The sequence below is a fragment of the Hemicordylus capensis genome, chromosome 4 (assembly GCF_027244095.1).
Source record: "Hemicordylus capensis ecotype Gifberg chromosome 4, rHemCap1.1.pri, whole genome shotgun sequence".
Lineage (NCBI taxonomy): Eukaryota > Metazoa > Chordata > Lepidosauria > Squamata > Cordylidae > Hemicordylus > Hemicordylus capensis.
This window is the reverse complement of record NC_069660.1, coordinates 37,147,932-37,172,738: the sequence shown is the minus strand read 5'-3', so window position 1 is coordinate 37,172,738 and position 24,807 is coordinate 37,147,932. Positions and strand designations below refer to the sequence as shown.

The 24,807-nt window shown below is 42.5% G+C and overlaps 1 protein-coding gene and 1 non-coding gene across 6 annotated transcripts in view; both read left to right on the top strand.

Annotated features, from left to right (window-relative positions):
- Window positions 1–483: 483 nt before the first annotated feature.
- Window positions 484–24,807, top strand: part of PLCG1 (phospholipase C gamma 1) — a 146,851-nt gene continuing 122,527 nt past the window's right edge. For 4 of the 5 annotated variants that reach the window (XM_053251003.1, XM_053251001.1, XM_053251002.1 and 1 more), the window contains exons 1-2: window positions 484–789; window positions 1,032–1,722. In XM_053251003.1, the coding sequence (XP_053106978.1) occupies window positions 1,521–1,722 (202 nt within the window). In that variant the 5' untranslated portion in view covers window positions 484–789; window positions 1,032–1,520. Of the gene's footprint in view, window positions 790–818; window positions 1,723–24,807 lie in introns of those variants that run through there. The other variant, XM_053250999.1, reaches the window with a different exon arrangement.
- Window positions 3,915–3,986, top strand: TRNAT-UGU (transfer RNA threonine (anticodon UGU)). Its single transcript has one exon. It is a non-coding gene; the product is annotated as a tRNA-Thr (tRNA).

The following is a 24,807-nucleotide window of genomic DNA, read 5'->3' as shown; positions in this document are numbered from 1 at the left end:
CCCCCTGAAGTGTGGAGCCTGATATCTCTTTAAGAGACTAATCACTCTTCTCTCTCCACCCCCTCTCTCTTGCTCTCTGCTTTGTTTTAATGCAAAGCTGCTGGGGGAAGGGCTCGTGGGAGTCTCTCTGAGCGAGCGTCTACCTACTCACCTCACTCACTCTGCAGCTTTCTGTCTCCGTCCTCTCCAGAGGCATTTTAAGCAGGATGCTCTAAGCAAAGGGGGATCAGACGGAAGGCAAGAGAAAGCCGAGCTCAGTCTCAGAGGACCCCAGGCAGATTTCGCATTCCAGGCTCCGCTTTGGGCAGACGAATGACTAATCCCCCCCCCCCGCCAGTTCCTGCACTCGTTTATTTTCGGGGGTTGGTGGTGGTCACTTCTCTTGTTTCCCCCCACACCGCACTCCCTTGCAACGTTGCTGTAGAAGCGCCCCCTCCCCGCCAGCCCCATACAAAAGAACCTTTTAACAGTGTGAGGTCGACTCGGATTAATGTAGGGGGGGGAATCAGAGAGAGAGTGAATGAATGAATGAATTATGTAGGTATATATGCATTACACGTATTAATGAAAGATCTGATAATGAATGAACTAATGAAGAACCCTATATGTGTGCGCGCACACACATGTACATGAATTAGTGCGTATGTACGCATATGCACACACGCGCGCGCGGGGGGTGTTATTTTCCTTCTTCCTTCCAGCCATTACTTGCAAAGCTCTCGGGAGAGATCTTTATCAGCCTCTCTGATCGATCCAGGGAGAGATCTGCAGACACAGAAGAGACAGTGTGTGAGTGCAAAGGGGGCGGGAGGCCGGCAGGCAGTAATCGGTGCAAGGAGGGGGGTGGCTGGGAGAGAAAGAGACCGTGGGGCTTGCAAGAGATCTTCTTCTCTCCAGCTCCGGTTGACTCCAATCCTTTCAGCGCCCAGCCAGCCTTGAGCTGGGAAAGTCCTCTCTGCAATTAATATTTCTTTTCTTTCTCCTCCTACCCCGCCCCCGCTTCTCCTCTTTGCTGGTTGGTTTCGCTTTAGACTCCGCTTGGGAAGGCGAAGAAAAGGAAGAGGGGAGGAAAAAAACCCGAGGAAAAAATGGTGCATGATCTCAAGCAGCAGAGAGGCGATTTTCTGCTGGTTTTTTGGAGTGAAAAGTTGTTGGTTTTACGAGGGGAAGCACCAACCGACCGCGCTGGATTTTCTCTCCTAACCCCCTTAATATAAACATCGATTCATTGGGACAGTCTCCCCTTTCCCTGGAGGAAAGGAGATAGGTTTTTATATGCGTGTACTTTAAATATTGCGTTTGAGCCGTGATCTACAAAAAGGACTACACTTGGAAGGATGTTGAGTTAATTCCTCCCCACCAAAAAAACCCAAAACAAAACCCAACACTCTTTATTTTTCTTCTTCCTCCAGCTCTAGCATAAAGGAGGCTGAAGTTCTCTTTCTTTTGTTTGCAAAGTTTTTTTAAAAAAATCCCCCAGCGTTTGCTGGGGCGGGGGGGGGGAGGAGGAAGAGGGAGCTATGGCGTCTGTTTTTACCAATGGACCCTGTATCCAAAGTGAAGCCGAAGTGATTCACCTCTACAGGAGCCTGGAAGTAGGCACTGTGATGACTTTGTTTTACTCCAAGAAATCCCAGAGGCCAGAAAGAAAAACGTTCCAAGTGAAGCTGGAGACCAGGCAGATCATCTGGAGCAGAGGCTCGGACAAAATCGAAGGCGCGAGTAAGTTTAAAAAAAATAAATGTATATATTAGGGTGCAGTATATAGATTGTACATCCTCCAGACATAGTAAGCACATTCATGCATGTGATTATATATTCTTTGCTTTTTGTTTAAAGTTCTGATTTGGGCTTAAGGGTTCCCGTTTAAATGAACTCTCTATATTGTAAGGGACTCGGCTGGTGAAATTTTAAGCCTGATTAATACATGCATTCGTTCAAAATAAAAACATGAAATGCTTTTTTGTTAGCCTTGCAGATGTGTCCACAAATTGGCCTGGCTGTGCTGAGCTAGAATCCTAAACACCCTTGCTCGGGGCTAAACTCCACAGACTGAGCCCCGTGGGGATTTACTTTTGAGTAGAGCTGCACAGCATAGCACTGTTCAGCCATTTGTGGTGCATCAGTGGGCCAAGACAGCGGTTCTCAGACTTGGGTTCCCAGACGTTGGACTACAACTCCCATCATCCCCAGCCACAACAGCTAGGGGTGGGTATATAGCCCAACAACATATGGAGACCAAGTTTTAGAACAGCTCCCATCCTCCTTAGTTGTTGTGGCTAAGGTTGATGGGAGTTGTAGTCCAACAACATTTGGGGACCTAAGTTTGAGAACCCTTGGCCTAAGAGGAAACAATCGTTTCCTTTCCTAGTCACTTGGGGAAATCCTTCCTTACCCTAGACAATCATTCAGTGGTTATGCAGTTCTGCTTTTTGTAAAGTTGTTGGCATGTTGAGCTACATCGATGAATACCACCAATGCAGTGCAGGCCTTAGGAGTGTTAGACTTGGGAGACCCTGATTCAAATCCTTCTCAAGGAACAAAACTTACAGTATTTACCTAAATCCAAAACTAGTCCCCCCCCCCCCCCAGTTCTTTCATGTTAGAAATCAGGGGAGTCATCTTAAATTCAGAATCCTCTTCCTTTTTATAACCTGTATTTAACCTCTGTTTTTAAGGAGCTTGTCTTAAATTCAGGGTTGTCTTGTATTTGGGTAAATACGGTATTAGCAGCTTTCCTTGGCGAATCACTGTCTTGATTAGATACCAATGCTACTGAGTCCATCTCATGCAGTAGTTGCATGATAGTGTGGCTGCAAGTTTTATTTTTGATAGCAGTCTTTTTATTTAAGTACTACTTCATCCTACCTTATCTCACAGAATTGTTGCAAGGATGTGAAAATGCCTCTTTACTCAGTGCATAATCAGTTTTCAGAACTGAGCATGCATTGACTGAAGTTCAAGAGTGCAAGATGTCAAGATGGGCACTGGCTTGGAGTCTGTAGGAAGCTGCTGTATATAGGAAGTTAGACCATTGGACTGTCGAACTCAGCATTGTCGACTCTGACTAGCAGCGGATCTCCAAAGTTTCAGGCAGGGGTCTTTCTTCTCAGCACTACCTGGAGGTGCTTAAGATTGAACCTGGAGCCTTCTGCCTGCAGAATGGATGCTCTGCTACTGAGCTATGGCAGAATGGCCAGTTGAAATTAATTTAGAGAGCTGGTGCATACAATGATTGAGAAGAGACTGAGCTACAAATCTGGAAGTCTTGGGTTTGAATGTCACCCCTGTCATGAACTCACCCAGTGGCCTTAGGCATGCTACTCCCTTTCAACCTGAGCTTCCAAGCTGCAGTATGGGGGATAATTTGAGAGCTAGTGTGGTGTAGTGGTTAGAGTGCTGGACTAGGACCGGGGAGACCTGAGTTCAAATCCCCATTCAGCCATGAAACTAGCTGGGTGACTCTGGGCCAGTCACTTCTCTCTCAGCCTCACCTACTTCACAGGGTTGTTGTGAGGAGAAACTTAAGTATGTAGTACACCTCTCTGGGCTCCTTGGAGGAAGAATGGGATATAAAATGTAGATGATAATAATAATAATAATAATAGGTAATAATAATACTTTACAGGTTGGTTATGTGGAATGCACCAAGCATCTAAAGCATTCTGAACACTTGGAAGCACTATACAAATGCTGTATTATTGTTATTTTTATCATCATCATCAGACTCCTTTAAAAAGAGATTAGACCAATTTCTGGGGGATTTTATCAGTGGTTAGAGCCTCCAGAGGCCGTATACCACTAAATACCATTTGCTAGGGACACCAGTTGCAGGGTGAGGGTTGTTGCCCTCCTGCCTTGCTTGTGGGTTTCATTGTGTTGTGAAAACAAGATACTAGCCTAGACGGACCTTTGGTGTTGTAGCTTAGTGGTGGAGCATCTGCTTTGTGTGCAGAAGATCCCAGGTTCAATTCCTGGCATCTCCAGTAGAACTGGAAAGGATTCTTGTCTGAAACCTTGGAGAGCCACTGCCAGTCAGTGCAGAAAATACTGAGTTGGATAGATCAGTGGTCTGACTCAGCAGAAGGCAGCTTCCTATGTCCCTTCTTTGATTTAATGCAGCAGAACCTTTATGGTCTTATGAAATAAAAGCAGGGGAATATTGTGTGCCATCACAAGTGAGGAAAGCCAGGATAAAACTATAATAAAATAAATGGTTGAGTTGACTTTATTTTATTGGGCCAACAACTGTGGGTGAAAGCATTATTGTACGAATGGGAAGTTCACAAAACTCTGATTTTATTCCTGAATCTGCTGAAGTGTGGTGTGTTGCCTGCAAAGATCTTCTTAATATGTAATATCTTTTTAATATGTAATACCTCACAAATATTTGATATGCATGCAATTCATCCCAAGTTGAATATCCTTTAGCTCATACTAGAGTACATGGATCTAAATAGATTTGGGCCATCTGCCATTTCAGGAATAAATAACTTTTGATTTTTGTGCATATCTAATGACAAATGTTAGTCTTGATCACCTGACAGTCCCACATATCCCAGTTCTCCTTCTTGCCTTGTTGAGACGTCAGATCTGCTAGAAGAGAAGAGATTTCCTGTTTTTCTCAAGATTAAAATAAATTATTTTTCAAGCTTTTATTCTGTCAAAGGTACTAATTTTTGCCTTCCACGTTCTCAAGTTTGAATATAGTTATAGGATAGCATGATTGCAAATTTTATTTTTGATTTTTAAAAAGATATTAGTAAAATACCAGTTTTGAAGCAGTGTAAAGCTTTATTAAACCATCTTCTAAGGATTTTGACACCAAGTTTCAATCCTAATTCCAGCAGGCAGGTAAACAGTTAATTGTCCATTCACCCTTATTGAGTAAAATTTGCCTGGACATGATGAGACAAATAGGATTTTGTAAGAGTAGGAGGTGTTCTTTCTGTCTCACTCATCTCCTGTAGATGTTTTTAGTAGATTGGCTAGTACAAAATCCTGTGGGCCAGCACTTCTGTGAACTTATTTTCAAGGCTGAATTCCTCAGTCAGATGTACTATCGGAGTATCTACCAACTTTGTCGGATTGCACTGACAAACTTTTGATTCGTTATATTACACATAAAGAGTGCATTATTCCATGCAATACAAATCTTAACTGTTCTGTGAGCCTCACTTTTTAGCATGTGTTGTCTGCTGCATCTGCATTGGAATGTAAAGACAAACAGAGTCAGTAACACTTGAGTCTAATTCTCCCTTCCTCCACCACCACCTCCTCCAACACACACATGCACTCTGTATCCCTGCAACGAGATCATTCATACATGAAGCAATGGAGGGCTGTGATTGAGTACTAGGTAAAAACTAGGAAATTAGGAACTCCTGTTTTTCTACTATCCTTCACGAAATCCATCTATCAGTCTGCAAAATAAAGACAGATAGGCTTCCCTATTAAAGACACTCAAATTTACTGTGGCATAAACTTTCATGGGTTGGAGCCCACTTCATGAGGTGCGATAATGTTGGCCTTAGTTGGGGCACCCACACACTAAATAAAATGTAAGCATTTGGGCCAAAATGGCCATGAAATAGAAGCTGTAGATGAAGTCTATTGACACTGCTACATAAAGCCCATATTTTTACATGCCATGACCTTCTTATGTGCAGGTACAGTACATAATATGTACTTAAATAGCAACTGAGGACAGCACTATGAAGAGGGCTCACAAAATCCTATGCCACAATAAAGCTGATACTTTTAAAAATGCCCAAAGACTCCGTTGTTGTTTTTGCTGCAGTACAGGAACATGGCTACCTCTCTGGAATCTGCAAAGTCAGAAATGCTCTAATCTCTTAGATAAGCCATTAGTAACCAATTTAGCAGCCTTTCAGGCAGAGGTTTTCACAGCTGGATGGTGGATTGATTAGCTGTAATCCTCTTGTAAACTCTGCAAGATGGGCCTTTAGACATCACTAATTTAATATTGCTGTCCAAGCTTTGTATGCATTAATTTTGGAGACAATAAAGCAGCTTAAACTGAGCTTGAGGGAGGGGAAAATTGCAGTCTAGAATGCATCAGCTCTTTGTTGTCATAGAGTTCTCTGTGGGCATCAGTGTTCAGTACAGTAGTAAATTGTGGTGGGGAGAATAATTTTCCTTTTTCGTGATAGTGTGTGCCTTCCTCATGATTGAGGGGATCCTATTTCTTCTTCTATCTGTAAACTAACCATATGCTGTTGTGTATGTTTCTTTGACTCGTACGTAGAGTGCTGTTTAAAAATCTGTAGAGAGCTAAGATTGCCAGTGATGAGTCCTGTTCTGAGATTCTTTGGGGCCATAAGTAATACTTTAGTCTAGGAGTGGCCAACCTGAATCTCCTCAGCTGCTGTTGGACTACAGTCCCCATCATCCTCAGCTGCAGTTTGCAGCTGGGAATGTTGGGAGTTGTCGTCCATCAACAGTTTGAGATGCTCAGGTTGGCCATTCTTGTATTAGTCCTTCAAAAGCCCATGAAGGATTTTATTTTTATTTGGCATATTTATGTACCACCTAAACACGTCTCTCAAGGCAGTTTACAAAAGTTAAAATTAAAATAGTGGGTAGATAATCAAATTCTAAGGTGACAGATTGTAATGTCGATTGTAGTTAAATAGCATTGCTAGTCCAAAACCTCCCAAACAAAGGAGGCTCTCTTGGATTGTGTCATTTGTTCTTAGCATTTTATTGTTATCTCACTTTTCTTTCATCGTGGCACTCAAGATAGTGAACATAGAGTCCCCAGGCAGACTCTGTCCTGTCCATGCACTGGCCAGGCCAAGACCTGCTTGGCTTCAGCAAGGTGGCTGTATCATGTGGTCTCAGGCAGTGCCCTGTAGCCATAGAGGTCATGCACACGACCTCAGCCACGTGCTCGGGAGGGCGGCTGTGGGGGAGGCAGGAGCTTGCCTGCTTATACCCACAGACGAGTGGCTGCCATCTTGGCCTCCGCTGTGCCGCACACTCACATGAGCAGCAGTGCGGTGGAGTCCAGAGCTGGGGTTGGAAGTCCTCTATCATCCCAGTGTGTCCTGCGCCAGCAGCTGCTCAGTAGAGCAGTTGCTGCGTTCAGCGCGGCCACTCTATCCCTCCCAGCTTGCTGCCCAAAATGGTGGTGGGCCAGGGGGAAGCCCAGCTACCTAGCGGTGATCACACAGACAATCGCCTGCCGAGGTAGAATGAACCCACGGTATAATGCTGGGTAGAAGAGGCGGGTAACCCTCAACTGGAGCAGCCGGGCCCCTGGCACTCCAGAAGACCAGGCAGCTCGTGTCGTGTGAATGCCTTCATAGTCTTCTAGAACAAGAACTGAAAGGCATGCTAGGGCAGCCTAGCAGAGAAGTCATGTTATTCATCTGACTTGCTCCACATACCTGTGTGTCACAGGCCATTTTAAAGTTGTATGTCTGGTGAATGGCTTCCCAAGGCGAGGAACATCTGGAAGGATGGTCTGTAGTTTGGTCAGAATCTGAATTAAGGAGTGCTCCTTAAAAAGAGGAGTCTGGGAACTCTGTTTCTTTAGGGATTGTTGATATACGCACGTCATGACGCCAAGCTGAATGTGGATGAATTGGTTCCATTGGAAAGTTTAAAGTGATCTGGAAGATCTGTGGAATGTGATCTGTGCTGGCTGCTCATTCACACATGCAGGTTGCTACTCAGATATTGCCATCTCCAAACACTGGATATGTGTGAACTGGTCCAAAGTGCTAGAGATGTTGCAAAACTAGACTTTGGATGTCTGTGACAGTTTTCACATCGAGTAAGTAAGCCCCAGCCACCTAATGGTGGGGCGGGGAAATGGCTTGACTTCCAAGCCAGAGGTTGTTGGTTCGAATCCCCACTGATACCTATATCGGGCAGCAGCAATATAGGATGATGCTGAAAGGCATCATCTCATACTGTGCGGGAGGAGGCAGTGGTAAACTCCTCCTGTATTCTACCAAAGACAACCACAGCGCTCTGTGGTTGCTAGGAGTTGACACCGACTCGACGGCACAACCTTACCTTTACCTTTTCAAATGTGTGGCTTTTTGCTTCAAAGTATACAGGAGCAGGGGCATAATTCTTATTTGATTGCAGAATCCTTGTGTTTGCAAAGGAAGATATGTTTGAAACATGTGCCCGTGCTTTATTCTCTATTATGTATGTGCTCGATGCACTACATGGCATTTAGTATTGTATAGCAGGCACAGTAGAAATAATAAATGTATTTATAGTTATTGTTCAATTTTTATACCACCTTTCATAAGGCATCCCAAGGCGGTTTACAAAAATTAAAATACAATTATACCCCATAACAATCACATTAAAAAAAATCTGTAAATCAGTTAAACAGTAAACACCACAGAACAACCAAAAAAACCAACCATAAAAAGGCAAATTGAAGCAGGATTGCTGAGAGACCTAGCAGCCCCTAAGGGGGTAAAAGCCTGAACAAATAAAAAGGCCTTGAGTTGTTTTTAAACAACTTTTTAATATGTATTTATTATACTGTGGTATTTTGGACCTGAGAACAGAACGTCTAGTGGCCCTGATTCACTGCCTTCCTACGACGACGACAAATATTTATATACTGCTCTTCAACCAAAATTCACAAAGCAGTTTACATTAAACAAACAAACAAACAAACATAAATAAGATGGTCTCCTGTCTCCAAAGGGCTCACAATCTAAACATTGTGAACTCTCAATCAGTTCTTGCCACGCTGATAATATGTACTAATAAAGGTAAGGTTTGGTTCTCCCCTGGCTCCCCTGCCCGCCCGCCCACATCCATCATGGTGTGAAGACCATCTTTATTTACCGTTAATAGCAGCCTTTTCCTTATTACCTAGCAACCTGCAACTGAATGTGAGGATAAATTTTGTCTCCTCTCTTGCATTAAAGAGCAACATGTTTTCTGTTGTGCCCTTAGCATGTATTTTTAAGACCTGCCTAGCTGTGCCTATCTTCCTTCCAAGCTGTAACACCCAAAAGCATCTATAGATTCTGTCTCGGACATGAAAATTAAGCCCTGGGCCCTAATACAGGAACCATTCCTACATTCCCCCTTTCAGCATTTGCAAGATCCTGAAATAGATTTACTTGGTTTTGTATAATGATGGGAATTATCTGAAGCAGCAGGTTTGGTGGTTTGTTTGTTTTTTAGAATTTTAATTTTATTTTCAACCAATACAGCATATGTATAAAAAATGGAAGGAGCAGTTTTTACCCTGGTTTCAGATTTGGTACCATCTCTATCGGAAAATAAAAGAAGCATTTTCTTACTGCATATCATTTGCTGCACAAATTCAGCCCTCCTGTTTTTGGACGAAAACTCCCATCATCCCCAGACACAGTGGTTAGTAGTTGGGATTATGGGAATTGTAGGCCAACATCTTCAGGAGGGCCAAAGTTTCGCAGCCCTGCATTAAATGATGTGTAAAGTAAAATGTTCCAAAATAGAAAGATGGTGCCTTTAATATGTCATTCTGTCATTTATTTCCTTTGCCAAATAATATATGGTCCATACTAGTGCTTTAGCAGATCCATGAAACCACCTAAAGCACTGCCGACACCCATTTCTGGTCTAATTGCAAAATCATAGAGGATGGCGCATGCTAAAAGGTCATCAGTTCCAGTCTTCTCAACCTCAACATAGGACTCTTTCTATATAGATAAATTCCCTCCCTTCCAAATTAGAAAATGGATACAAGAAGAGTGAAATCTGGCTATGGTATCTGCAGAGCATGTGTCTGCAGATATCTCAGGGAGGGGACAAAGAGAAGAAGGGGGAAATCATCACAATAAAAAAATTTGTCACATCATGGACATAAACAATTATATAAACCAAGCTGTGCTACAATATTACATAGAATGATTTAAAAAGTTGTTTTGAAACAATTAATTTCCTAAACATATGATAAGCAAAAAAATAAATAAATAATAGCCATTAACACTTAGGTATGAATGTTTGAATTCCCTAGCTTGCCATCTTCATCAGTGGCCTGCGTATATATACATTAGTCAGCAAGTTGTTCCAAAGTTCAGTGAGGAAACGTAGGCTTTGCGTTCACCAGTGTAAGTATTCTTTAACGAAGACATGTTACGTTTCAATACTTTTGCATGGAAATGGTGCCTGGTAGTCTTCCGTCACCCCAACCAAAGTGCTCTCTTAAGCAGAGGTGTCTGTCTTGTACTCACATGAGAGCAAATGGTTTTTGTATAAAAGGCAGATATGAAGCCTTTTGCAGCAGGTCTTCTACACAGTCTCAGCTAGATTCCTTGAAATCTGCAGACAGCAGAACCTGCAGACAGACCTTTTATTCTTTTCTATTTATCTCTTGTGGCTAGGGATTGGGTTTGCCATGGTTTGGGGATTCTAACAGCACCAAGCAGTAGGAAAAATGAAAAATGCAACTACAAAGCAGAAACAGGATGTCGTAATAGAAAATACTTCTAACACCCACAATGAACATCCTTTGACTCCAGTTTCTTCAATGATGCATTCTGGAGGATATTGTAGGCCCACAGAATGTGTAGCCCAGAGACTTATCTATCCGCTTTTGTTTTGGCGTTGCACCAGATATTGCCTTTGCTCCCATTTATAATAGAGGAAATTAGCCTGCTGAGTACTTGGCTTGCTTAATTAAATGGATTATTAATATTAAAACAACAACCAAAAAACCCTAAAAGCACTGCTTGTGGCCTGTTCTTCTTTGCCAGAAGAGCAGCCCGTGTGAACTAGTAACATCCAGTGCAGGTCTGCATGTACAGTGCTTACTCTTAAGAGAATATTACATCTCAACACTGGGCCAAGAACTAAACAAAGAAACGCATGAAAAAGACCAGAGAGGCAATAAGAGGGTCTTCTCTTCAATAAATCAGTCACCACCTTGTTGTGGAACTGGCTCCAAATCCACCTTTCTCACAGCAACGTGTCTTGCTTGGTTTGCAGAATAATTGACGTTTTCCCTACTCCGGTGGGCCCTTCATCACTATAGCAACAGTCTGGAAGGAGCATCACTTCTGCCATAATAGGAATATTATTTTCCCACAGTTACATAACCTCAGACCTGGAGCGCCTAGCTTGACGATGCTGGGCCGATTTGTCACTGCAGTCATGCTTAGTTGTTGTTGGCTGAGGAGGTTGCGCTGGTGGTCTGTGGAAGTCTACAGGCCTACCCTTGATGGAATATTCTGGTGTTTTGCCTTCAGTAATCACCAAGGCCAAGTGGATTAGGAAGTCCTCGGCCTCATATTTGATGTATTCATCGAAAGGGTGCCCTCTCCGCTTTTGTAACTCCTTTCACGGTGTTCTTTCTGTCTTCATATTAATCTTGATAAGATGGTTCCTGTGGTAGTTTTGAGTTGTGCCATTTTTAGGCTTTAGCCATTTTGCTGATGGACTGCAGTGATTGAAGGCCATTGAGTTAAGTCAAGAGATGGAGAATGAGTAAGGCGAATTCTCCCTACAGTGATTTTATTCCATGGTTTTCTCTCCACCCTTCGAATCTTAGACTTGGTCTACACATACCATAGAATGAGGTGTTAAGAGTCTGAGGGTGGGGGAAATGAATTCAACCAAAGAATTATTTCTTTGGGGGAAATAATGGGGAAATCACATGTTTGGATGCTCCTCAGAAAATCTAGTTACAAAGAGGAAACTTTCACGGCAGGGAGAAGGCTCTGCTAGCATTTTTCTTCCTGATGTGCTAATTTTTTTTTATATCGAGTTTTTAATAATGTCACATGAATGAGCTTAAGAGACCTATGAGTTTGTGTACTCCCCACACATGAGGGGAAAGAGTGAAAGCTTTTGCTTTTGTTTCAGAAAAGACCTATTTTTTAAAAAGTATTGTGTATGAACTCAGAATTGTTAACTAACAATAGTTAGAGCAAGCCAGGATACCAAGCCATAGTTTGATCCTGGTTTGATACTTGGCTTGTTCTAACTGTAGTTAACAGATCCCTGTGTTTGTACACAACAGAGAGTTACACTTCGTTCTTAAAGTATACTGTAAGTGGAAGCATTCATTCTCCTCTCTCATTCATAACAGAGGAAGTGATGGGATGGGTGAGGTTTTGATCTGTAGGCTTGTTCATGTAGTATTAAATCGTGGTTTACCACTGTATCTGAACTGGGCCAGAAAAACAGGACCTGTGTTTGGATGGATAGCTGATGGTTTCTCTCAGCAACAAGGTGTCCAGATTGTGGATGTGTAGCAGATCTAGAAGCTTTGTATCAGACAGTAGAATGGCATTGGTTTCATCCAATTCCCTAACCAGGTGTTCCCAACCTTGGGTTGCCAGATGTTGTTGGACTGCAGCTCCCATCATTCGCATCCAAAATGGCTTTCTATTGTGGTTGGGGATGATGGGAGTTGTAGTCCAACATCATCTGGGGAGGTGACCCAAGGTTGGGAACACCTGGTCTAGATCAAGAGGTTTCTGGGGGCTGTTGTAATCACAAGTTAGCCTCATTCAGACTTTAATCGATGGAGGCTGTCCTTGAATACAGCCTCCAGAAAAGTCCCGGAAGTCCTGCCTGGCACCTCAGTCATTCCCTTTCCCCTGACACGCAGCTGAAGCTGACAGTCTTCATCTGAAGAGCAGTGTTCTCTCTATTTCCACCCCCATCTGTTTTGTCCTGGGTGGCAGTATCAAGGCAGTATTCAGAGTGGGACCTTCCTGATTCAATTTAATTTTAGAGCGGGATCTAAAATTAATTGAGCAGACATCAAAAAACTTGCTCATGCCTTAGAGGAAACACTGCTGAAGAGGCAAAGGCTGTACGGCAGGCACTTCTGTGAGCAGGAAACATGGGCACCTGAGTACAGCCTCCATGGATTAACGTTTGAATGGGGCAATTATGTTATGTGAATGTACAGGAGAACCGTGCAGCGGGCGGATAGTGAAACCGCAGATAATGGGGCATTAAGGCAATAGGAATTGGGGGTTAGGTTCCTGAGGCAGCAAAGAATTGGATGAAAAGGACGGGAAATGGGGGACCAGTGCCCTACCATGCTCTGAGTGTCCCCAGCTGTCCAGCAATGCCCCCCTGCAAAAAAAAAAATCACACTTTTATTTTGTGAAAAAATGTTATCTCCCTCTCTCTCTCTCTTTTTTTTTTTTGCACAGTGGTGCCACAAAATAGCTCCTGTCCTCAAAATGGCAGGTGGAAATAACCTCAGAATTCACATAAAAACATACGTTTTTGTACATGTACTGTACAATCCACACAAAACACATACATGTTTACGGGCCTGTTCACACATGCAGTGTAATGTTTGTATAGGGCTAGAATCTTGATTTGAACCCCTGTAGGAAACCTAGTCTTGTGGTAGCAGGAATGAATTGTCCCGTTTGCTAAGCAGGTTCCACCCAGGTTTGCATTTGAATGGGAGACTACATGTATAAGCACTATAAGATCCCTTAAGGGATGGAGCTGCTCTGGGAAGAGCTTCTACATGCTTGCATGCAGAAGGTTGCAGAAAGTTCCGAGTTCCCTCCCTGGCATCTCCAGATAGGGCTGAGAGAGCCTCCTGCCTGTAACCTTGAGGAGAAGCTGCTGCCAGTTTGTGTAGACAGTCCTGAGCTAAGTGGACCAGTGGTTCCCATGTTCCTCTGACCAGCCAGCTCTAATGGCTTGGGGACAGAGAACCTGTGGCAGGCCCATAAGAATGCAGAAGAGTCATACATACTAGATCCAACCAAGGGTCTACCTTATTTAGTGTTGTTTCACTCACACTGGCTGGCTGGTTGCCTCTAGCAAGTTTACAAGCAGGGCATGAAGGCAGCAGTACTTTCCTGTTGTACTTCCCCAGTACTGATATCTGGAGGTTGACGGTCTCCGCAGAGGCTCCTGCCGGCCGGGAGGAGCAACCGCAGCTCGCCTCGGTCCCCGGCGCCGAGCTTCCTGCAAACTAGAGCAGAAGTTTGGATTGTGTTGCCGGGGGTGGGGTCTGAAGTGTTATTAACCTTAACATTATAATAATTCTTTATCCCTCGGGGGAAAGACAAGCAAGCATATGGCCTGGAATTCTTCTTCCTCAAATTATTGTTGTATATTTACTATTGTATGTTTTTGTGAACTGCCTAGAGCCTTTGGAGTCAGGCGGTATATTAAATAAATGAAATTAATTAATTAAATTACTGTTTCTAGACATGGTTATTCCAGTGATGTGTAGCCCCAAGATAAATAGAATTGTGGGTGCCTTTCACACTCCCCACTCCACAAACAGCAAGTCTCCCTTTGCCATTGGTAGACAAAGCCTCCTTACATGTGTCTAATTCCTTTTAAGATCTGCCTAAGCCAGGGATTCACAAACTTGGCTCCCCAGATGTTGTTGAACTACAACTCTCGTCATCCTCGCCACAATGGCCCAAGCTTGAAAACCTCATACCTAAAGAAATGCTATAAGTTAATGATGTGTTGTGTGAAATAGTGCTTCCCTTGCCTGTTTGAACTACTCCCAATCAATTTCTTTGTGTGACTTTGAGTTTTAGCAGTATTAGAGAGGGAGGAAAGTATCTCCTGTCTCATTCATAATGTTTCAAACGTCTGTCATGTTCCTTTTAGTCATCTGTTTCTAAACTAAAATGCTCTAAATGCTGTAGCTTTTCCTTTAAGGGTAGGTATACCAACCTACTGCTCACACACACACCCCCCGCCTTCTGTACCATTTCTAATGCTATGCCATTTTTAATGTGATGTCAGTTTTAAGAGGGGGCGATTATAACTATACACAGCTCAACACTAAAGAACTGTACACAATATTCCAAACATGAGTTTTCCAATAAGTTTTGCATTGGAAAAAATCCTGGGAAATTTTTCTCTCATTTGCATACAATTTATATTACAATTCTTCAGAAAGCTTTACTGTGCAATTCTTCTGATTCTCCAAACAGATTGGGATTTGATTTGGGATGTTATCTGACCTAGATATTTAGCTAAAAACAACAACACACAACCCCTAGCCCTTCCAAAAGCCAATAAAACATAAATGTAATGCCTCATACACTTCCTAGGGATAATCACCTGGAAAACATTAACTATGACTTTGCAATTTTTGTCAAAGTTAGTAATTTCAGTGTCATGCATTCATTTTCTCTTTGAATTTTATGGAACAATGAGTTTTTAGAAATGGAAAACCTTCCACAGAAAAATAAAGTACAGTATAGGAATTTTTGTCGAGAATATTTTCAATCCCACACCTCTGATTTACATAGAGGCAATATGATATTGGAAGTTTTATTTTTGGCACCATCCCTAATGATTCCCAACATTATGTTCATCTTTTTCATTGCCACTATTCACTGAATTGACGTTTTTGGTGAACTGATGCTATTTCCCTGAGATATTTTCTACTTAGTCACAGCCAGTTTGGACCCATCAGCATATATATATATATATACAGTGGTCCCTCGACTTACAAACTACTCGACATAAGTATTTTTCGAGTTACAAACGGCAGTTTTAGATCCGGTTTTAGATGCAGTTTTTTCGACTTACAAATTTTTAGATGGGGTTTCCTCGACTTACAAATTTTTAGATGGGGTTTCCTCAACTTACAAATTTTACATGCAGTTTCCTTGACTTGCCTGCCTGTTTACTGCCTGTTTATTCTTGAAAAGAAATGTTCCTGTGCAGTTTGCAAGCCTTACTGGGGGTCTGGGTCTTTTTTCTAGGCTCCGGAACGCATTAATCCGTTCCCAATGCATTCCTATGGGAAACCGCTTTTCGACTTACGAATTTTTCGACTTACAAATGTGCATTCGGAACGGATTAATTTCGTAAGTAGAGGGACCACTGTATATATGAAACTAGGAGTTTTTGCCCTGGTGTATATCACTCTGCACTTAATTGCACTGAATTTCATTTGCCATTTTGTAATCCTTTCACCCATTTGGAGAGATCCTCTTGGAGTTCTGCAGCCTGCTTTGGATTTCAGCCTCCTGAGTAATTTGGTGTCATCTGCAAATTTGACTACCTTTCCTGTAGACAGAGCCCTCTATTTGAGTCCTCTGCTGCCTGACATCCAGGCATTGACTGAATTCTGTGGGTTCCATGTTAATAATTTCACATCAGCCCAATTCAGACATCATGCTACATGAGCATACAGATGTCTGTATGCTCGTACATGGGTTTCTGTGAATGACTGTACCTGTGTTCATTTTAAAAGTAAACCTGGATACAGGCCCTTCAAATGTGAATGACTGTACCTGTGTGCAGTGTTCACTTGTAGAAGTGTTGAACATAATGTGTGAATGGAATTTTCTACATTCAACCTGATCCTTTACAATTAGATCCATGGCAGATGCGAATGTTGTAGCCAGTTAAGAGATACTTCTGTAATTACCACTTTCTAGTCCATTTTGCTTTTAAAAATGGATGAGACTAAGAGTCATTGCAATCATTTGGAGCTCTTCCTTCCAGATCTTATGCATTTACTCCACTTTTATAGTGCTTTTCCTCCCATATATAAATAAGCAACTCTGTTGTCTGTTCCAGGAGGCTTATCATTTTTAATAGCATAATGCAGGAAATAAGCAACATACGGTCCACAGGTTACATGTGGCCCAAGCAGTAGACTTATGGTTATTTTAGAATGCTACAAAATTTTATGAGTTTCTTTTATTATCTCCCCCCTCCATACTGTTGCAGAGACATCTGAAATTGCCCTTTATGGGGCCAATGTGTTATAGTCCAAAACCAAGAATTTGCCATGTTTTAAAGGGCTGCCTCAGGTAGTTATTTTATTAAGTGCATTTTTATACCGCCCCAACCCAAGGTCTCAGGGCGGTTCACAACAAACAAAACCAAAACATTAAAATCAATTAAATACTAAAAACCGTATTATTATTAAGTGCATTTAGGGTTTTCAGAATCCAAATATTGTAAAGTAAGTGTTGCATACCTACTGACTATTGTTCAACTGCTGCTATTATTGTAAAAATGATATGCAAGTTGTATGCTGTTGAAATGACTTGCTCCTTACATACTCACTTCTGGCATATTCACTTCTGCTAAGCAAAGTCAAAATACTTTGAAGAAGCAAGATAGAAAAAGCATTGACACTTTTGAACTTTGTGCTGGAGAAGACCTTTGAGGATACCATGGACAGTCAGGAAAACATCAGTATGCTCAGGGGCGCTGCACCCCCAGTGAAACATCACACAGCATAAATTGGTTGGAACTGTGAGCTGCCCGATTAGCAGTCATTCACTTCCTCTCTCTCATAGAAGGACAACATGTGCTCCTATGCATGGACAACGTCACCACAAAATTGCATATCAACCACCAAGGTGGCACTAGATCCCAAGCCCTGATGAGGGAGACCAAGCATCTATTTCAATGTGCAGAGAGTCACATAGCCCTCATTGTGGCAGAACATCTCAGGGGAGTTGCCATTGCTCAAGCAGTTTGACTCGGCCACCAAGCAGTGGATCCAGTGGAATGGTCTATTCACCCAGACACCTTCCTCTATCTGACGTCCATTCTGGGGAACCCACAGGTAGACCTCTTTGCGTCTCCCCTCAACCACCGCCTTCTGCAGTTCTTCTCCAGTTTGCAGACACCAGAGGGGCAGAGGCCCTCTCAGGAACCTGGCCCTCCAGCCTCCATTACACCTTTCCACCAACTGCCACCATCCCCAAGGTGATCAATAAGATGCTTTCGGAAAGAGCGGAAAACATCCTGGTGGCACCTCACTGGTTAAGACACTCGTGGTTCTCAGACCTGACATCCTTGGCCATATGTCCTCTGCTCTTCCTCACGCCACATCCAGACCTGCTGTCCCAGGGTCGATTCTACATCCTGACTCCGACTGGCTTCATCTCCGCTCCTGGAGGTTGAACACAAATTCCTATCCTGCAAAGGGTACTCACTAAACGTACAAAACACCATCTTGGTGTTCCGCAGGCTTTTGACCAACAGGATATACCAAGCCACCTGGGCCACATCCTCGTGATTCACACACAGGAAACTTCTGAACCCACTTAGGGCAGGAGTCCCTGAAGTCCTCGCCTTTCTACTGACAGGCATTGCTCTAAAACTGAGACTCAATACCCAAGCTTCATGCCTGGCATCTGTCCTCAATTTATCATCATCGGGATCCACAGCTCTGCACCCTCACATCTCAAGGTTTCTACAGGGAAAGGCTAATTTGGTACCCCATTCACTGCTTTCCTTCATGGCGCTTGAACAAAGTTCTCTCACCAGAGCCCCCTTTGAACCTCTGGCCTCAGTACCCCTGAAATCCCTCTCTTATAAGGTCCTCTTCTTAGTGGCCATTGCTTCTGCCTGCAGAATCTCTGAACTTGCAGCCCTCTCAGCCTGAAAATAACTCTGCACCTTCATTCCAGATGCCGCTTTCCTCAATGTTGACTGCCAAAAGTCAACTCTACCTTTCACAGGGCCCAGGACATCATCCTGCCTTTGTTCTGCCCTTCCCCTACCCACTCCTGGGAAAAGATATGGCACACTCTGGACGTACACAGGGCCCTGTGGATCTACCTTTGATGTACCAAGAATCTTTGCCGGTCGGACTCCCTGTTAGTGAACTTTCATCTGACTTCCCTGGGATCCAAGGCATCCAAATCCTCGTTGGCTACCTGGCTCTATCACTGCATTGCCCTTGTGTACGAAGCCTCCAACCTTCCGGTCCCAGGCAACATCACGGCACACTCTACTCGCAGCGCTTCTACCTTGACCACGTTCTCTGCCCAAACTCCCCTTGCGGACATTTGCAGAGCAGCTACATGGCCTTCATTTGCACCATTCATTAAGCACTATAAGATCTCCTTTCTAACTTCCCGGGCTGCCTTCAGTTACATGGTCCTCCAACAGGTGATCTGATGACATCTGGTCCCTCTTGACAAACTCAGCTTGGGCATGTCGCAGTTGTACTGGCCTACGATCTTGCTGGGGAAAGGAACATTGGTTCTTACTGTGAAGGGTTCTTTCCCCTAGGGATCATAGGCCATCTGACCCTCCTTCGGATGTATATAGTTGTTTCTGCACTCGGGAAAGGGAACCAGTGTTTTGGGTGTCCATGGCTGCCAGGGCAAATAAATATTCGGGGATCCCTTCCTTGTGGTGTTCTAAAGTTTTCTTCTCCTATGCTGTTTGTGCTAATATTATTTCCCATTTAGGCTACCATAGACCTGGTTACCTCTCTACACTGTCATCGTCTCTCTGCTCTCTTGGCAAATGAAGTCACGCAATTGGCGATGGGCACTCTCTGGCACCAGAAACAAGCCTTAAAATTTGACTATTTCCTGTCTGCTTTGAGCATGCCTCCAACACAACCCAATTGTACAGGATAGCTTACAATCCCTGGGAAAAAGAGCCCTTCACGGTAAGAACCAATGTTCCTTTCATGAGCTTAGGTTCACTGTTCATTTTTAGGAAAGAAAACTGTGGTCAAACTAAGCATGTTCCATCTCCTCTATTACCATGGTGGTATTTATTAATAATAAAATCCTGATTTTGCACTCTTTTGTAAAGTTTCTTTATTTATACAAAAATTTTCTTCACTTCCTTTTTGTGTACAGTACTGGCTTACATTACTTAATCATCTTCACCATGGTGTTGCCTTCCAGCTCTTGGTGTAATCTGTTTGTTGGGCACTTAAGTGCTGCTTATACTTTTCAAAGAAGTAGAAAATATTGCAATGAATTTTCACTTTCTTTTGTCTTCTCATCTTTTAGACCTTCTTTACTAATCACAAGGTTGCTTTGATTTAAATTAAATCAAGAAGGACTTGATTTTAATGATTTAAATCACTTGTCAGGAAGATTCTGTTTAACCATTATTTTCTAGTAAAAGCACATTCTTGTTGTCTAATGTACCTTAATACATATTCAGGGGTAGGTCTCGGTTTGATTTTTAAAAGGTAGGTGCACACATCTCATAATGCTGCTTCGTTTGGGCAACCAGGCCTTGCATTTCTTTGTTGCACTGTTTGCATTTTGCATACATGCCTGTCTTACCCACAGGTACTGGAACTGCATTAAAAATATTCCCAAATGGGGTCTCCTTTACAGCCTGCTGCCATGATAGGTGTTTCCTTTCTACAATGGAGGATACACTCTGAAAAGGTTTCCTCAGGACTGCATGAATATGTTCCTTTCGCTTTTGTTTTCACTTTCTATTCCACCACACACACACTGCCCCTTGCATCCAGATGACGACTCCTTGCTCAGATCTTCTCCATCCCCTCAAATTTTCTGTTCATTTAGTGACGTGTTTTGTCTTTGCACTTTTGTGGCCAGGGGCGCGGGGCACTTGATCAGGTCTGTTATTTCTCATCCCCATATACTGCTATTAACATCTTCATAGAATATAATTAGAAGTTATGATTAATATTCATGATGATCTCTCTGACCTAGGTTCTTTTCTTAACAAGTTGCTTTAAAAAAATAAAAATAAAAGCCTATTTAAATTTTAAATATCTGATTTTTTAAAAAACGCATTTAGTCTTATCAACCCTTTCTAATCATAAGGGGGAGGGAATGGGAAGTAATAGAAATGGTTGTTTGTGTGTGATATTCTAAACTGTGGAAGAAGAACAGAAGGGCAGCACCATAAACTGAGTAAAAAAGGAGTGGTGGATTTCCGTAAGAAAATACACATTTATTACAGAATCCCCAATGCGTTTCGAATGATGAAATAAGTGGCTGGCATACCACAAAAGGGTATGTCAGCCCAATCAAGTTGCATGTACAGAAGTTGTGTAAACTGCACACGTTGCACAAATGCAAAAATTGCTCAAATGATCTTACACAAGAATAAGTCCAGATTGTGTAACATTATTTGAGATTTTTGCATTTGTGCAACTTGCCCTTGTGTAGTGCTGTGTGGTATGTCAGCCACTGTTCTGTAAAGATTCCTCATGCCTTAACACCATGCCTTATCACTGTTATTTCATAATTATTTTCTCCTAATGAAGAGCACATAGCTCAAAATGCATTGGCATTTTGTAATAAACACATCTTTTCCTACATGAATCTACTGCTCTTTTTTTGGCTCATGTTTTCAACTGTGACTGAAAATTTCTGAACTCTGAGTGCTAGCAAAATAACAGTTATCCTATCTGAGTGGCCTGAGAAATGTTCTCTGAATCTTTTACATGTTGAACTACAAAATGCCGATTTTTATTTTTAAACCCTGTTGGTCGACCACATATGGAGCAGATTTCTGGAAGTGACCGTGAAATCATCAGTTTGACAAGTTGCTCTAATATGGCAGTGAAAACTCAAGGTTTTACAAAACAACAGCTTCCTTCTCTGCTCATTACTCCCCTGCTCCAGTTTTCAGAGACTGAAACAGCAAGTTATTCTTGTATCATAGAAGCTTACAGTCCTCTCTTGTTCAGTAACTCTAATGCACTCAGGGGAATTGCAGTCCCATATATATCATGGAAGAATACTTGGTAGAGTCCTGTGCAAGCACTGTCTTCCTTTTCATGAATGAATGGAATGGAATGTTCCTTGTGGGAGTCCGTGAACACTTGCTATGGAACCCTGTAGAAAGTTTGGAATAAAAGCCATGAATTTACCTTTCTCGTCTTTTTATTCACATCCATTGCCTAGACTTAAGCCTGCAGCAGTTCCAAAACTTGGGACCTGAGGAATGATGGACCAAGTACCATTTTAGTGGCACCACTCCATTCTAGTCAAAGGGGGGAAATTTAGAGAGATCCATAGAGAACCTTCTTTGCTGTAATAGTCCAGATCTGGTCGTGTAATACTCCCATTTCCTTATAAAAGCTTCTGGGTTGAACGTCCTTAATGGGAAGTAGGGAACTTCGCTGTTGTGCAAGGCCACCTTTTGTATCTGCCTTTGTTTGTTCTTTTATCTCACCTTTCTTCCAAGGAGCTCCAGCAACTGCCACTGGGAGGAATGTGAACACCATACATGCACAACTAAGGGACAGCCTCTGAGCACATGCTCAGCCCAGGAATTTCTTTTCAGTACCAGAATTGAGCTCACAGTCCTTCCAGACAGAAATCCATTCCTGGCTTTCCCCCAAGCATTTGTCATTTCAGCAGCTTATTTTAGGGCAGAGGGAGGGTCTTCTTGTTCTGTTCTTGTTAAACAGTTGGGAATTGAAGACCTGTTCTTATCTACTGTGGATCGCCTCATGATCTACCAGTATACCCCGATGTACCTCCTCTCTGCTCGCCACCAATGAATGTGAATCCAGGGACATCTGGGGCTGCTCATGCTTAGAGCAAAATTGCCTGTCAGAAATCTCATTTGCTTCCTACAAATAGTGAGTACTAGAAGAAAATTTCCAAGTGCTTATTTTGTGGGAAACCAAGTTGACTTATGCAAACTGCCAGTTGCATCTGCACAGAAGCAAGTGATTGGAAAAGTTTAAATATGGCAGTTATTAATCTTGGTGACCAGGTAATTGCATCCATAAAATGCTGCAGTAGGGAGCTGCAGATCCCATCTGCCAGATGAATGGTCCCAAGTTGCTGTTCTTCAAGTGGTGTGGGTAACTGCTTAAGAAAGTAGACTTTTTCCTGTTTGTAGCACCAGCTGAAAACATCTTTTAGCAGATGCTCCATAATCAGTTGCAGGTCAAATACAATCTGCATTAGGAAACCTACTTGAAAGTGCTTTTATATACTTTTAAAGAGAGGAGTTTCCACATCTGAGACTCCAACATGGAGGTGTTAAAAATGTTGCTTAGTATTAAGTGAAATCTGTGTCTTCCCCCCCCTTTTAGATACTGCTATTGCAGTTCCTGTCAAGCAGGGATGCTCAAATTTGGGTCCCCAGATGTTGTTGGACTGCAACTCCCATAATCCGCAGTCACAATTGCTGAAGGTGAGTTGGTCCAACAACATCAGGGGACTCAAGTATGAGAATCCCTGCTGTAAGGATAATGGTACTCTAACAACGCTTGTTGCAAGATAATTTTAGTAAATTTTATTGGCATGTTTTTCTAGTATTTTGACCATATTCCTTTCATATTCCTAACTACCCATTTTGGTTCATATTGGTCCAGGCATTGTGAAATTGATAGGAGGGGACACACACACTGTCAGGTGATTTCATAAGTTTACTTTCTCTAAGGAAAGTAGGCTAACAAAAGCAGAACTCATCTAAAGAACAATTAGAGCTGAATAACAGGAATAGAAGAGTGATGCTGAAAAAAACATGGTTTCCAAAGTGACTATTTACACCACCTTTCTTAGATCCAGTTTTATGAGTTTCTACTTGTACCCGTTAATGTCATTTTTTTAAAAAATGTATGAAAGATGGGAAACTGAGGCTGAGAAATTATTACTAACACAAGAAGCCAGGTATTGTTAATGGGATCTTAGATGTGACTAAACTTCTCATTTATTTAAATGGTGTTTAGTCATGACTAATTTAGTCTAGATTCTGCCTGGTGTCACTGGATATTGGCTTCTATTTTGCACAGTGAAACACAGACAGTTCAGCACTGTTCCACCTTGACTTAAAATGGCAGTAATCACAGTTGTGCGACACTATGTCCATAATTTCCAGTGGACGCAGCATCACACAATTGTGATTGTGCAACTTCAAGTTTGCAGTGGAACAGCCGAATTCCACAACAGCATAGGCGTTGCTGAGCTGTCTCTGTTTCACTGCACAGAATCTGAGCCCCTGTTCTTTAGTAGCTTTGTAGCCTGATTGTCTCCACTGATTTGAATGGGATTTTCTCCCATGTAAGTGTCCTAGAATTACAGCCTTGGTGACCCTGATGTCCCAGGAGTTTTTCCATGTAATGATTGTTTCACAGGTTACTTTTACAAGATGGGAGCCCATGTCCATCTGCTTCTAAAATGTCTGGAAACGAAATGCAGAAAGAGCATAACACATTTTTGTTTTGTATAAGGCCGGCCAAGAAGTCATGTGTGCACGATGAGAAACCACCATGTGTGTTACATTTATGTAATGTGTAACACGCCTTTTCAAAGTAATGTGGAAAACAGCACTGATGATGAAGAGGCAGAGGGGAGGTGGGTTGCATCCCAGTGGAAAGATGCAGGCTGAAGGCAGCTGTTGGAAGGATTTTTCCTGTATACATGCTGGGAGAGGTGCCAGATGGTGGTTAAAAGCCAACATTCCTCTTTGCCATTGTTTCCTTGAGAAACATGTGCCTAAGATGAAATGAGCTCCATCTTTTTGAAATGTCAAGAACTGCTATGTCTCTGTGCTTTGCATTGTACCTGCTGGTTTCTTATTCTTGTAGTACACTTTTCCAGTGTGTAGATACTTGCAGCAGCTTGTCTTGGTGTTTCTACTTCATTTTGATAAATTGCTCTGTTGACTCAGATCAGGAGTCTTTGTCATCTCTCTGTCAGCTTCAAGTACACACTTCCTACTACCAGCAGGGCTGCTAGATTTGGTACATGCTGTGCTAAAGATTCAAGACTTCTTCTTCCTGTCGTTATCATTTGATGTGTTGATCTAGTTATCTAGTCTAAAGTCATCTTCTAGACATGATTTTTGGAGGTGGTAGGATTTCACAGTTAGAAATGGTGTGTGTGATCTTGCATCTGTGTCTGCAAGGTAGACTTTCTTTTGAAAAGAAAAAAGAATGGAAATGATTGACAGTAGAGCCATGGTTCACTGAGACACCAGTGGACAGGATCCGATGTTGCCAGTGCAACCAAGCAATTAGGGTTTTTTTGTGCCTGGACTTGAACTCCATGCTGGTGCATCTTCAGCCATTGGTACCTCTGCATTATTCAGCTACAGAAGTGCCCCTACAGCCTTTTATATTGGTGCAATGTTTTT